This window comes from Diadema antillarum, unplaced genomic scaffold (genome assembly GCF_040938485.1).
Source record: "Diadema antillarum isolate AM-2024a unplaced genomic scaffold, OU_Dant_1.0 seq00000633_RagTag, whole genome shotgun sequence".
Lineage (NCBI taxonomy): Eukaryota > Metazoa > Echinodermata > Echinoidea > Diadematoida > Diadematidae > Diadema > Diadema antillarum.
In genome coordinates this window covers 1,645,052-1,660,306 of record NW_027271550.1, presented here as the reverse complement: position 1 = coordinate 1,660,306, position 15,255 = coordinate 1,645,052, and the positions used below count along the sequence as shown (strand labels likewise).

Here is a 15,255-nt window from a genome sequence, read left to right as displayed (position 1 = left end):
ATGTTAATAAACATTATTTCGTTGCGGGTGAATTATTCCAAGTAGTTCTAGTTCTTTTCATACATCGGAAAGAACAACTTGGTTGAAGAAAGATGGTAATGGACAAGAACAAAGTGTGTGCGTCAGCCGATGAGTGTTCAAGTGTGGTTTCGAGGCTGTCTCTTTGGTGTTGGAGTAGGCGTGGCCCTTCCACGATGACCGCCACCGCGACCCGACCTGCCCACATCCACAGTGCGCGACGTCATGGGCGAATTGGTGCTGCCCTGACTTGCTGACGACACCGCACTCGCTCCAGGCTCGGCGTTGGTTTTGCGGCGAGTCTGATTCTGCGCGAATCGGCTAGTGGAGTCGGACGAACGGTCTTCGCGTAATGGCGGGGTGGAGCGCGTCGCCGCGTTGTTGTTTCCGACGACGCGCTCGTTGTCCGCCAGATTACTGGTGGCCGGGGTTGGGGTTGGGGGCTGCGACGGCTTGGCGGTGATCAGATGGTTTGGCGGTATGCTAGTGGAGGCGCTGAACCCCGACGAGGAATTGCCTTGGCTAGAGCCGGACGACGTCGAGGCAGCATTTCCCCCTTCCATCCACGGATGTAGCGGTATTTCGTCAATTTTTAGTCTGCAAAGTGCAATAAATGATTTACGAATGTCTAATCAAGTTACGTAGAAAGTACAAATTGTCATGTCTATTCTTATTAATTCTGGCATTGAAAGCGATTTTTATAGGTGTTTTGCTTTGGTTTGTTATGTTTTGTTTTTGGCGGGGGAGGGGGTCATACTGTATCTTGAACAGACTGTTTGCAGTACCTTTAAAGATATTGGCAATGGGAAGTGATGCAAACTGTATGGGTTTGTTAACGACAGTCATTTCAAATATTTTACATGTATAGTCATTAATAGCGGGAGGGAGAGGGATGGGTGTAACCATTAACCCTTGAATTAACCACGAGCACTATCCTTGTCAACCCCCCCCCCCCCCCACACACACACACACATGCACGCTCTAAAAATAAAACTTGACGTTGTATCATGGTGATATCTCTGTTTCCTGATAAGACATGGAACGTTAACATTCCCAAATCGCCATTTATTGTATCTTGGCCCTAGCAGTTTTATGAAGACTTATAATTGATTATATAGTTGATTTCCATGGCAGCCTGTGTCGTAAGGAAATTTATAATCGATTATATCTTTTGATAAAACGGGGCCCTGATCTTGAGAGAACTTTCACTGTGTTGTTTGTTTGGTTATAACAATATTATGCTGAATGCATCTCCCATATACTAGAGCCTTAAGGCTCTCCCATAAACCATAAAGAGCTCCCTCACCTCCTGTCGGCGATCGGCTGCAGGATGGCAAAGATGGCGTCCTTGAAGAGGAGTGAGACTTCCTTCTTCTTGGTGAAGCAGAGTCGCTGGTCCAGCTGGTCCTTGATCATCCGCTTGATGTTGGAGTCATCGAATGGCATGGTGCCGCACACCATGATGTACAGGATGATGCCCAGGCTCCAGACGTCGTATGCCTTGCCTGACATAGCACAGAGTGTAGAATACATGATAAGGATCATAGGGAGAAATATTGGACTATGATTGCAAAATCATCTTGGCTGCCATGGTCAAAATCGTGAGAGGTGTTCAAGTATAAATCTACCCTATTTAGGAGGTGACCTTAATGAATAGAATAAAGTCGAAAGCAGAGTCGCTGATCGACCTGGTCCTTGATCATCCACTTAATGTTTGAATCGTTTTTCGAGTGCATAGTGCCGAACCCACCATTTAGGGGTAATGTTTGTTGTTCCGAAGGTTCGTAAATCCCCAAGAAGATGCGTACAGACGAATTACCTTCGGAATTACGAACCTTATTTCATTTTTGGATTACGTAACTTTCGGAATAACGAGCTTTTTTTTTTTTTCCATTTTCGGATTGACGAATCTTCAGCATAACGAACCTTTTTTCCTTTTCCGATTATAAGGACCGTCGAAATAACAGACCTATCCCATCGGATTAACGAATCTCGGGGATTTCGATCTATCTTTCATTTTCGGATTAATGAACATTCGGAATAAGGGATCTTATATCATTTCAGATTAACGAACCTTCGGAATAACAAACTGCAACCAAGCTGATGTATAACTGGCATCCGACAAAAAAAAAAAAAGGAAGGTTATGGAATTTCAAAGGCTTCACTATTTTTTTATGAAAAGTTATATAAGTTGCAGTCATTAAACATGCAAATTAGATGAGGCAATGAAATCACTGCTTCACAAGTCTTCTAGTCATATCTTCACTAAAACTTTTTTTTTAAAAGAGATATTTCATCGTGAAGAAACTTTATCCTTTGCATCAAAGTTCCAAAGGAGCAACGATCAATGAATTCTGATATTGTAAAATGGAAGGGACATATGAGAGAAGGGGTCGTTTCATACCATTTTATTATGTGTGCCATCCAGTGGAAGATGTGACAGGCAATTGAAATGATATTATCTCCGTGTGTGATTGGCATTTGACCAATAGCTCTATTTCGCGAAAACATTGTAAGCTTTATCTTTCCATTTATTTTCTTTCACGAAACTTTAACAGTTCTGTCATAAAGATTTCAGTTTTTTTTATTATTGTCAACTTAAGGACGGAGCAGATTTTTTTTTTTCTAATCGCAATTATACAATAATGAGTGTAATTACATGTTACATTTTGAAACTGCATTGTCATTTCCTTGAGAGCATGAAACCTTTTAATTAAGAGTGTCTCAACAAAATTCCATGTTAAAAATACAGACAAGAAAGGTAAACAAAAAATATTGTTTGTTTACTCACCGTTGTACATGTTTCCTTTTAGTATTTCTGGAGCGGCGTAGGCTGCGCTGCCGCAGTACGTCTTGCTCAGATCCCGCGGCTCCATGAATCGTGCAAAACCAAAGTCTGAGATCTTTATCACGTTCATGTTGTCCAACAAGATGTTTTCACATTTCATGTCCCTGTCAGAAGAAAAATAAAGGAATTACATCCAAGATATGGCATAAAGTATACATTTTAATCTTATATCGCAATATCTTAAGTGAAGCACATAGAAATCATTACAAATACTCTTTCTGGATTATGATGGAGATTGAGTCATGATTACATCTTCTACAGATACGAAATGTTTCGGAGCCTAATTTGTGATATTTCTGGGGCGTGTTTCGTATAACATACCGATGATAACCAGAATATTTTCTATTGCAATCATGACAATGGATACCTGTGCGGCAATTTATAGACACGCAAAGCTGATTAGTTGTTTCCCTATAGCCGCTGATGCCGTTACAACTACAATAACTGCAATTTACAAAACACTCATGACATCTTCATGAGATTTTGACATTAAAAATTCTACTCGTGGACCTTAAAGTCCTTTGTCGGTTTTTCATTTCAACTTGATAATTACTTTATAAAGCATGCATGCAGTCGTTGCAGAAAGTCGATACATTATATATAGTCATGTTAAAGGGGTGGTCGTTTTGGTTATGATGGGGATTCAAGGTTTAACTTTTTTGCAAGATGATTAGAAACCAATCATGTGGAATATTAAAGAGCATACAATTCTCAGAGGAATTAAACGTTTATTTGATGAAAATTGGTTTTGAAATGGCCGAGATATCAATCAGAAGCAAAGAGGTCCTAATAAGGTGCGTTCCACCTTTATTAAGACCACTTTGTTTTACTTTGTTTTTGGATATCTCGCCCATTTCAAAACCAATTTCCATCAAATCAACTTTCAATCCCTCTTAGAATTGTATGCTCTTTGATATTTCATATAAGTAGTTTCTAATTATCTTGCAAAAAGTCAAAACCTGAATCCGCATCTCAACCAAAACTATAGATACTATACCGACTTAAAGAGAACGCTCTTGACCACACGATTTTGTACATCCTAAAATGCCACATTATACAGAACTCTGTGATGACACTAACAATGGGCGATAGTAAATCAACAGAATCACACCAAAGTCCAAAGAACCAGCGTTCATGATAATTATCAACTCACCTGTGAACGATCCCAAGACTGTGGATGTAGGACACTCCATCCACCATCTGCGTAAAGAAAGCACGGGCTTTGTCCTCGGAGAGGGAGCGACGGAGTTTGATGTAATCCAACAAGTCCCCATGGCCCGCCAATTCCAACACCATGTACACCTAAAAAAATAATAGATCAGCGGTAAAATGTTAAGGAGTGTTAAGGAGTGATTGTCCAAAAATTTAAAGTAGTCCTTTGGACGTCGGGAGGTCTTTTCTTTGTTTCAGTATCCCTTAAGATTATAGAAATGGCAAACGCGGTGAAAGGACAATTATGGTCTACTAGTATAAGATGACAATGTACTCATCGGAGTGCAATCACTAATCTTAGTTTGAACAATGAAAATGATTGAAATACATTGCTCGAAACTCATAATGCTATTAATAATTTACTTTATTACACCGCCACAGTACAGTCCTACTCAAGGTTGAGACGATCTCATACACGCTTCTCTCATTGCGCGCTCTCTCATACTCCTACTGAGTAGGATTATGATTATATTCCCACTATTTGGGATTCTTGTGTTTATTGTTTATATGCCTGAATGTTTGTTTGTGGAGATATGTGTTGATTGCACGCACAACATAATGCTGGCTGAATAACTCAGTTAGTGGGAGCTCTCAATATGTATGGCTACATCATAATCAATAAGATGCTACACATGATCTTAGCCAAAAGGCCAAGAAGTGATATTGATTGATATCGATAGGCCTATATATGGCTAACTAACTTTTGTAAATAAGAGTTTCTCACTCAAATTGACATTTCTTGTTTCAATATTATAACTATAGAATCATCCCATTACTATTGACAGATTGACATCGTTTCCACATGACTTTTTTTTTTTCAAAATATAAAAAAATAAATAAAGACATAGTTTATCAATCACGTAGCATCACCTCTCGAAAGCAAAGCATGCTAATACCTTGTTGCCGGTGTCAAAGATATCGTAGCACTTGACGATGTTCCTGTGCTTCACTTGACTGAGGATCTTCATTTCTCGGGGTAGAAACTTCTCCAGGAAATCCTTCGGCGCCTTCTTGCGATTGACAATCTTAATGGCGCACTTGCCGCGGTTGTTATTCAGCTGACAGGAGTAGACAGCGGCATACGAGCCCTCCCCCAGCATCAGCCCGAGCGTGTAGCCCTTCCTACTGAGCATGACTTCCTCGTTGATCACACGCCGCACCGACGTCGTGCCTGCCGTGCCTGCCGTGCCCGGGTCCCTCAATGCATCTGACATCGACGATCCCGGGCCGGTCTGCTTCGGTAGACTTGACGACATTTTTTTATCGTTTTGTTGTTGTTACTGATCTGCGTATCTTCGAGTGATACGATTATATTGTTCGCCGATGTCGGGCCTATTCCTCAAATTAAACTCCAACCATTTCCACATGCCTAGAAACCAATATTTTGTTTAGCATGTGTTGTACAGTCCAATTTCTTGACCAATGTTGCTTCAGTCTTGAAACTTGACACGTTGAATTCTTGCTTGAGGACTTTTAACAATCGTTTAATTTGTGCTGTCTTTGCTTTGGTCGTCCGACTTCATTTTCTTGCCAGCCCTTATGTTTTGGTACACACTTTTTTTCATGACACCCAAAAAAGTGCAGATAAGTGATACGTCATAAGTGAGCATGGCAACGTAAGCGCGTAGGCTACAGCAGGGAGCGCGTGCGCGTCAGCGTACTTTCTTTGACCTTTGTGAACGTCACTGATTCCAAGGCAGTATGTTCCCTAGCTCCTGCAGAATTATAATATTGATCTGCATCTGCTTCTGTAGGCGTATTACAATACACTTCATGGTATAAACCTATGTTTAGCAATCTGGCAGCATGACATGATAACCGAACTATTTTTATCAGAGTAAAAACAAAGAAAGAAAGAAAGAAAGAAAGAAAGAAACAAACAAACAGCAAACACAGCACACAAACAAACAACAAAACATGATAAACGGTGTAATCCAAAACGAATCTTTTTCACATACTTGTGATACTGTAGTGTTACCATCGAGAACACACACACACGTGTGTGTGTGTGTGTGTGTGTGTGTGTGTGTGTGTGTGTGTGTGTGTGTGTGTAAATGCATTGTACCAGGGAGGTGAGACGAAAGATGGGTCTTGCCTTTTACACCCGGCGTACTGCATTCATGATTGTGTTAAGCTGCTGGTGTGAAAAAAAAGAGAGAAAAAAAAGAGAGAAGAATATCTCTTTGTTTCGAAAAAAAGACAAGATCTGTCAGTTTGATTTGCATTAAAACTTGCACAACTGATAATGTCTTTTCCGTGATACAGAAGGACTGTTAGATGTAGTTTAGGGTCAAGAAGATATTGTCACCATCTATTATCACTCACTCACTGTATATAGTTGGGACCTAACATTGTTGATGTTAAATGTTCTATCAGCTTACATTCTGCGCCAGACAGGAGAAACGTGAAAACCATAGTGAACTGGTCACACGAACTGTTTAATTTAGTGCAAATATTTCTCTGAAACATACTGTCCATTTCTATCGTCAACAATGTTGAAGAACAGTTGAAGAACAGTGTGAAGAAATTGTAACGCATCGCACGTGAAGAACTGTATATCGATGTGGTTGTTTGGGCCAAACCGAACATATTTCTTCGTATATGGAGCATAATCGAGTGCCTATATCCTGTGGAATTCATTGAACACATTCAACAAAACATGCACGTTTCAAAAACATCATGTGAACCATTTAACTTGAATAATTCGCAGTCGTGCGTCATTTTGAGTGCATTATCCGTAATATCCTATTCACTCTGTCTTTGTATGCCCGGCAGAAGGACCACAGCCTAATGTTAATGTTACCATGCAAGGGCCTTTCTCACCGGGCACACGACGCAAGTGAGTGTCTGATTGGCGTTTCTTTTCTTCTAGACAGATTTAAATCAAATGTAATGAAAGACAGTGTACATTTCATGCATATATGCATTTTCTTTGTCCCCAAACACGAGGAGTACATGTGCACGAGAGAGAACGCATTCATTGACAAAGTGTGACGCAACAATGCGCGCTTGATGACGCTTGGTTACGAGGTACAGTATAAAATTATGTTTGGTATCTGCGCGTTGATGGAAACTCAACTTTACAATACCTCGTGTATGCATTGCGATGGGCGCTAGAACAAGGTGTTAATATAACTGTTCATTATATTAACTGAAAAAAAGCATTTAGGCATGCACTCGATATCAAGGACACATTAGCTAGTTTTTATGATGCAAAGTTCAGTAAATAAAATCCGAATGAAAATGACAAGTATGTCTACGTCGCAAACTCGATCGTCAAAGCAGCTGGCGGTTAGGGCACCTGCTGAGCACCCACCGATGTCTACCCCGAATGATAACGCCGTAATGCTGAGCCGAGGATACTGTCTTGCCCATAAACTAGGATCTGGAAGCTACTCCAAAGTGAGGATGGCCGTTATGACGTCCACCAAGAAACGAGTAGCTGTAAAGATCATTGATCGAAAGCGAGCCCCACGCGATTACCAGCGAAACTTTTTGCCGCGAGAACTTGCTCTCGTCCGTCACCTCCGACACCCGAACGTCCTGCGCACCCACGACTGGTTCGAACAGAGCGGCAAAGTCTACATGATCCTCGAATTTGCCGAGTCTGGTGACGTCTTGGAGTACATCCGACTGGTCACAAGGGGGCCCGTGCCGGAGAGATTGGCGAGGACGTGGGGAATGCAGACAGCTCGTGCACTCTTCTACATGCACGGCATGGGTGTGGCACATCGCGATGTGAAGTGCGAGAACCTCCTTCTCGACACCCGATTCAACATCAAGCTCAGTGATTTCGGTTTCGTGAGGCGAGTAGAGACGGGAGACTTGAGCGACACTTTCTGTGGTTCTGCCGCCTACGCTGCTCCCGAAATCATTCGCTCGATGATGTACAATCCATTTAAGAGTGACGTCTGGGCCTTGGGCGTGGTCCTCTACATCTTGGTGAGTGGAGTGATGCCTTTCGGCGATGATGTGACCAACATCCGCAAGATCCTCCAGTCCCAGTGTGCTGGGGTGCGCTTCGACGGGAAGGGTATGGGAGGAGGGGTGAGGGAGGAGTGTCGCGAGTTGATCAGAGGTATGCTGACCATCTCTCCTGCGGACAGGATGGATCTGGGTAACGTCCTGGAGAGCGAGTGGCTCAACCAGGCACAGATGTCGATGGCTGATTAATGGAGCCAAACTACTATACGGGATGGTGTACGAGGGCATCCGTCTTTAAAAACTGCGTCCAGTCTGAGAAGGGTTGTAAGAAGACATGGCCTGATTATCACTGACTATAAGGTGGATATTGTGAAGCAACACAACTTTTGTTTGTTCTCCCTTTTTTCATCCAACCATCGCTATAGAAGGAGGAAACATACACATTCAGAGCATTGGTCATAATCGAATGCTCGGATGACGGTTTAAAGACCAACATGTACAAAACTTTGTAACACCAGACAGACAGACAGACAGACACACACACACACACACACACACACACACACACACACACACACATGGGTAAGGTAAAAAGCTCACGACAGCAGGCGAAATTTTTTATTGCATTTCATACTTTCACTGCAACGGGAATTCTGATATCATTGATTACTAACGACTGTTTAATGACACATCGCACATAATTATTACTGATTGCTGCAAGAATAGGATGCGAAGAACGTAAAGTCGGAGATGAATGTATAACAGAGAAATACTGAGAAAAAACAGAGACTAAATCAAACATTTACCTACCATACCAAGGGAAAGTGCAAGGCTATGATAATTAATCATGATAATTATGATATGACTATGATAAGAATTCATGCGGATCTGTTCAAAGCTGTTAAAATTGAAGCGTCTAACAAACTATTTTCCCAGTTATGTACCGGGGGTATGTATTTCAGGTATTTGTTATTGCTCTAGCAAACGTAATAAAAATGTTTGATTTGACATTTATTTTCTATCACGCTGGAGAAAAAGAAAGACAAAAAAAAAAATCAAGCAGCTGAGGAAACAGGGAAGAACGTGCTCTTAGAATTACAACTCTTGAATAACTTGTATGATTATATCGCAAATAAGCAATGTGTCAAAATAATTATGCAATAAACGTGACTTTAACAGACATTTTGTAAGTGTTTTACTTTTCGGAAGTCCTGGTTTTTGAATATGCCTTATTCGTAACTTTTTTATCATCTGCATAACATGTTTCATCTGAGGCATTATATGCCCACATTAAATGTCTGTGTGTTGCTCATTGCTCAATGACCTATAATCGAAATAGCATTTTCTAAAAACGCGTGTTCTTTTCTCACAGTTCTGGCCAAACTCGTATTACTCGAAAGCGGGGGGTGGGGGGGGGGGGACGTGTTATGGGGTGTTAGGGTTAACTAACTTTCCTGTTTTTTCTATTTTTCCATCACGATGATACCATTATAGTCCACTCACCTAATATATCCTTTGTCACCCATAGCTAAAGAAAATCTAACATTATTTGATGTGTGTGTACACCCTATGTGTGTGTGTGCTTAGAATGGGATATCGGGATGAAGAAAAAGAAATTGCTGTACACTGAATATTAATTAATTTTGTTTATGTTTTGAATTGCATTAATATTGTCTCTTAATGATATACCCAGAATGGGTTGATATGATTTGAATGAAATCAATAAAGATCAAGGGGAAAAAGTGTGAGGGTGTGTGTGTGTGTGTGTGTGTGTGTGTGTGTGTGCTTTGGGCTTCAAAGACGTGCTTCCTGTCCGACATTTTTATCCTTCAAAAGAGTTTTCCCTTCAAAAGAGAAACGTGTTATAATAACTAAGATGAGACGGCGGAGACTGAAAGAGATACAGATAAAGGGAATAAACATCCCCTTTGGGAGAAGGTGTTCAAGTTAATTCTTTAATTAGCAGAGTAAAAATCTTTCCGACATTCTCTATCCTTTGTAGTAAGCGTTCTAGGGTTTCTGGTTTTATTTTTTCTATCTATCATTCCCTCTGTTTTCGAGAGTTTATTTACCTTTCAATACATTACAAGAGAAACGCGTAGTAATTTGCACCAAGTGCAATAAAAAAAAAAAGACATTTCGTATAATAGTTCCATTTTGAGCACTAGTAGAAACTTACAAGCATGTGTTGTTCACTGAAATAAGCATATGTGATGTAATAATTATTCATGTAATCTTTATAAATAGTGCTTGCCAACACATTCACCCAACAGCCTGGTGTTTTGTAATACACTAACAATCATTTTTTTTTTTTTTTGAATACATTCAAAATGCAAAACAATAAAATGAATGTTTCCCACTCGTCAGCCGCTGGTTGACACAAGTTCATTTTTTGTTTAATAAACATTAATTCCATGTGTTTGCTTACGTTGGGGAAGCTTAGTCATTGTGTCGCTTTGAAAATGAGTAAAGGGCAAAACCAACTGAAAAAAAGAAGAAGTATAGGACATTTTCCCCAAATGTACACGAGTTACATTGCTTGTCGTGCCTCAAGGCTCGCTCGACGATCCTCTCCAGTGCCAATGGCGCCCCATGTGAGTACAACTGTACTGCATTCATTCAGCTGGCCGGCGGCCTGGAGAAGTAGACGCATCACGCATGCGTGCGTAACAACGTGCATCATCGTGTAGTTGTAGTGGACCGCAGCGTTGAAGCTTCCTCACGAAACAATGGTAAGTTAGTGATTATTAGCTCATCAGAGTGAGTTAATTAGGTTTTCAGCATGCAACTGACAAGGAGCTAGGTAGCGGTTGTTTTGAATGCATTTTAACACATAACGTATCGTATGATAATTGATTTCTTAACGAGATCGTTTGTAACCCAACTTCTGTCTTAGTCCGATACAGGCATTAATGCGTTTGCTAGCATTTCACAATGTCAATCTAAACGTTACTGTCTGACTGAGTTCTGTAGAAGGTCTATCGCTACTAAATATAAGTATCGTTCGGCCAGCCGTAAATTAATTTATATCGTAATATTCGTATAGACGCGTCTATTAGCTAGTTCCCCTACTCATTCATAGGGCTTATCCCTCATCTCAGTTGAGAGCCTGAGGCTGAGGTGGACATGGTGGAGCCTCCTCTGAGCTGAGCTCAGCTCCGGCTCGACTCCTCATCTTAAAAAAACAAACAAACAAACAAAAACAAAACAAAACAGAAACAAGGGGGGGGGGGTTTACGGGTTTAAACAGACTGAAAATCAGAACAACACTAGAATCTCTAAATCTAATTTGATATCTGGCTACCTATAGTAATATTTATACACGGTCCTGTCGCTGTACGCAACGGGAAGTGTCCTGCTTCGCACATTGTATGTGTCATCGTCTGTGTGGGCTGCTGTCTGGCTAGGTAGATAAATGCCAGGAAATTTGCTCATCATCAGTGTAACATCAGATAAGGCCTTTTAAATTTATATTTTGTGTGCTTAAACTTACCATACCTGTATTGCTGTTTACTGCATACTATCGTCTGGATATACATCTGTCTTTTCTCCTCACAGGCGCACACTATCATGCTCATCCAGCCTTCCACCCCTGAATCCAAGACATACTCCGACTACAACAGCATCAAAGAGTGTATGGAAGGTAGGTTCATCAGTGTAATATCCCGTGGAATAAGGAAGGTGTAAATACTGAAGCATAATAAGGTATTGAATGAACTGGTTGATAATGCAGCTTACTGGATTTTCATTCACTCTACTGTTTACTGCTGAAACATACAGTGATACTTGAAATTAAAACATATATAACATGTGTGAAACAAATTGTTTTTAAAGAATAAATATTTAAACAATAGCATTAATAAATTGAAATGATTAGCATCAAGGTGAGTACATACAGTTAGAATCATTTGTAATTGTATTGTGACTGCTTTGAACTGTAATGATAACTGATACTCGGAACTGTAGTCTTATACTGTATACGCCATATATTTCGCGAGTCTAAATTTTCGCGAATCGGGGATTCCCAAGGATTTCGCGAGTGGTTAAATTCGCGATCGCGGAGTCCTGTACTGAACAGAGAAATGTACACGCGTACGTCACATTCACATGGGGGATCAGAGTCAATATTTTCGTGTGTCTTTAATTTCGCGAATGGCACCAGACTCGCGAAATTTGCGAAAATAAAAACCTCGCGAAATATTTGGCGTATACAGTAGTTTTATTTCCCATTGGATTGTCTTGTAATATTCACATAAATATACATTTTATGATTTTGATTAAAAACGTACATAAAAAAACAACATGTGTTTCGTGTATACTACTGATGTTTAACTTTGTGTGTTTGTTTGTTTATTTTAACCCAGGGATCTGCAGAATATTTGAGGAGCATTTAAAGAAGGTCCACCCAAGCAGTCCCTCCATTACCTATGACATCAGTGAGCTGTTTGAGTTCATTGACAAACTTACAGATCTCTCTTGTCTAGTGTAAGTGTGCTATGTATCTAAAAGGGATCTAAACCAATGCCCATATCTTGGTGCATGAACACTGACTTTTTGTTGTTGTTGTTGTTGTCACATAAAGTGCTGTTATGTCTTTGCCAGTCAGAGTAACTACCCTTATTAGCATGAGCAGTATCACTTTAAACAATTTAGTGGCTTTTCTATTTGTTGTTGATGATCATTGTAACCATTTATATTGCTCTATGATTTTATAAATTTGTTCTCCATTTCTGCACTCACTCTGAGATGTTGGTTTTATGTAATGAAATTAGAAAAAAATTGCAACTAAGGTAAATGGTTCTCATGAGACAAGGCTTAAGTGACAAGACAATGGGCATTGCATAAATGCATTTGGCATACAACATGACAAGGATAATTCACACCTGAAGTTGACTTAGAAATGCAGATGATTTCTTTCATTGAAGAAAAAGAAATATTCATATCAAGAAGCATTTTGCAAGTGGGGAAAAAAGTAATGCTATGTTTTTCAAATTCATGAAATTCTTACTTCGATGTAGGGCAATTTGTCAATCAGTTGTAATGTTATGTTTGTTGTTATGTTTAGTCTTGGTAGTCTGAAAAGTTGACTACTGTGTTAGTCTTAAATTACACAGATGTTTATGTTTAAATCAATGTCGCTCGTTCAATTTTTTTAGTTCCTCCATGTAATTCACTTTTTTTAAATGTTTGGTTTATATACTTGTATTCTTAGGCTGGACACGGATTCAAAATGCTACTATGTGCCTCGAAACAAGGAGTGGATCAAGGAAAAGATTTATGTGACCCTCAGCAAAGAAGCGGCGAAATAGGAAAGTGGTCAGTCCCGAAAGGGGACACCAAGTGGACACTCTTGTTGAATAGCACACTGTAAATTTATACACTTGTGGCTGAGCCGAATGATGATTGGTCATCAGCTGTGTGGCATGGTGTGATGTCACCTTACGGCAGATGGGGATCCCCCCCCCCCCCTTGCATCATTGGTGTTGTCATGAACATTTCTTTTTATATACCGATCTTTGCGGTTTATGAGACGAGTAGAGTAGAATAGTTAGACACAGAGGGATAGATAGGATTTTGTTACATCATCTCCATCAGTACTCATTCCCAAGGTATGCGAGATGGGTACTTAGTTATGTCTTATCTGTATTTGGGAGGCACCAAGAGGAAGTCATACAGGTACTACAAGAGGATCTCTTTTACATTGCGCACATCATGGTTCCTTCCATTAATGTATTAAAACTAATGAAGCGTTCAAATGTTGCAGCTGCCAGGGCAATGGGGGAAAGATATACAGCTGGTCGGTTGTCTCTAAACTATATTCATGAAAGTTGAACTGCTTCAGCTGGTCATAGTAGCTGCAGGTCCCCATAGGAAAATGGTCTAGCTACTTTATGAATTGCTTTAAGTGTTTCCTGCATACATATAAACAAGTAAATTGTGTCGACTGTTTTCTCTCCTTTTATCTTTTTTTACATTCCCCAAGTGCACAGTGCTCATGTAATGTGTGTGTTAACTTCATCATACATAATTGGTTGCAAAAAAGCTTGCATTTTCATCCAAATATCTTAAACAAAAATTAAGATTAAATTTGAAAAGCTGACTGTACCTTTGATTATTTATGACTTCATACAGTCACTGACTTGTATGTCAGTAACTGTCATACCTTGCTCAAAGCATATGCTGAAACTGAAAATGTATGAACCTAACTAGTAAAAAGGTGACATTTCCATATGTAATGTAATTATGTAATTCTTTTCCTATTACTGTTATACAGTGTATGCCTCTTTGTGTAAATGCATTGTACCGAGTATTTTCGTGTTTGTACTTCTATCTGGCATGATACCTTTAGCAAATTGGTCATTACAAATAGTGCGTATGGGAAATAACAGGAAAAAATCTGAAATTGATTTAAGAAATATGCAGGGGCTGACTCTTGGAGAACCTGTATGCTCAGAAAAATTCCTCTCTTTGTACATGTTTTGCTTCCAAGTCATGTCTTGCAAACTGGTTTAGCTTTTTCAAAGGAATGAAACACTGCTCAAGCTGCATTAGACCAATTTGAATATTTTTCTTTTCAAATCAGCAGAAAAGATCCCAATATGTTGTGTGTACATACATGTACGTACTTTCAGGCACTGCATATTATTCTCAGAAGTGGAAACAATGCTGAACAGAAAAGTGGCAGTTTTGTATTATTTCATTTTACTTCAGTATAAAATGATGGGTGTTATGGAAGAATATGTATAACTTTCGCTGCAGCAAGCTTATTGATTTGCTGTCAAGTTATTGTGAGTCGCAATTATTTAAGTTGAATGCAACAACAATCATAAGCTCACTACAGCTGGTTGGTTGTTGGCAAGCAGTTGCCATGGTAGCTTAAATTACTTTAAGTTCTTTTGCGAAATATGGCCAGCAAAAAATTCCATGAACATAGGCCTATTGGTCACTTTGTCCTTCTTTCAGATGACTAATGTGCCAAAGCAGTAAGTTTCCTTCATTCCTTGTGTATTCAGAAAGGTTTCGCTGTTAAAGCATCTGTTGTCATGGGGACATCTACAGTGTGCAAACTTTTCAGTAGTGTGAATAAATATGACATCAGGCTCTTTGCAGTGGATTGTGTAAAGAATTGTCTGATTGATCACATATTTTTCAACTGTTAAATACATGTAGTAGATCTTGATGATGAAACATCAAAACAAACAATGATCTGCATGTCTTTAATAATTTGCAAGTTACAAGACAATAGTACATCA

At 39.7% G+C, this 15,255-nt stretch overlaps 2 protein-coding genes across 2 annotated transcripts; one reads left to right on the top strand and one right to left on the bottom strand.

Annotated features, from left to right (window-relative positions):
* Positions 1 to 137: 137 nt before the first annotated feature.
* LOC139736197 (testis-specific serine/threonine-protein kinase 3-like) lies at positions 138 to 5,334 on the bottom strand. The gene is made up of 5 exons (XM_071646930.1): positions 4,975 to 5,334; positions 4,020 to 4,168; positions 2,810 to 2,970; positions 1,325 to 1,523; positions 138 to 615 (listed from the first exon to the last, which is right to left on the bottom strand). Exons 1-5 carry the CDS (start codon positions 5,332 to 5,334, stop codon positions 138 to 140), a joined length of 1,347 nt encoding a protein of 448 aa, XP_071503031.1.
* A 1,954-nt stretch (positions 5,335 to 7,288) lies between these two features.
* LOC139736196 (testis-specific serine/threonine-protein kinase 3-like) lies at positions 7,289 to 14,097 on the top strand. Its single transcript, XM_071646929.1, has 5 exons — positions 7,289 to 8,242; positions 10,699 to 10,734; positions 11,561 to 11,645; positions 12,367 to 12,487; positions 13,215 to 14,097. The coding sequence occupies exons 1-5, from the start codon at positions 7,289 to 7,291 to the stop codon at positions 13,309 to 13,311; spliced, it is 1,293 nt and encodes a 430-aa protein (XP_071503030.1). The 3' UTR covers positions 13,312 to 14,097.
* Positions 14,098 to 15,255: the final 1,158 nt, after the last annotated feature.

Bases quoted from the DNA above. Each gene is read 5' to 3' on its own strand.
- LOC139736197 (XM_071646930.1), bottom strand. From the start codon at position 5,334: ATGTCGTCAAGTCTACCGAAGCAGACCGGCCCGGGATCGTCGATGTCA. The intron at 4,169-4,974 runs GTATTAGCATGC...TTATTTTTTTAG, and splicing joins TCTTTGACACCGGCAACAAG to GTGTACATGGTGTTGGAATT. The intron at 2,971-4,019 runs GTGAGTTGATAA...TTCTTCTGACAG, and splicing joins AGTCTTGGGATCGTTCACAG to GGACATGAAATGTGAAAACA.
- LOC139736196 (XM_071646929.1), top strand. From the start codon at position 7,289: ATGCAAAGTTCAGTAAATAAAATCCGAATGAAAATGACAAGTATGTCT. The intron at 8,243-10,698 runs GCTGATTAATGG...GTGTAGTTGTAG, and splicing joins ACCAGGCACAGATGTCGATG to TGGACCGCAGCGTTGAAGCT. The intron at 11,646-12,366 runs GTAGGTTCATCA...ATTTTAACCCAG, and splicing joins CATCAAAGAGTGTATGGAAG to GGATCTGCAGAATATTTGAG.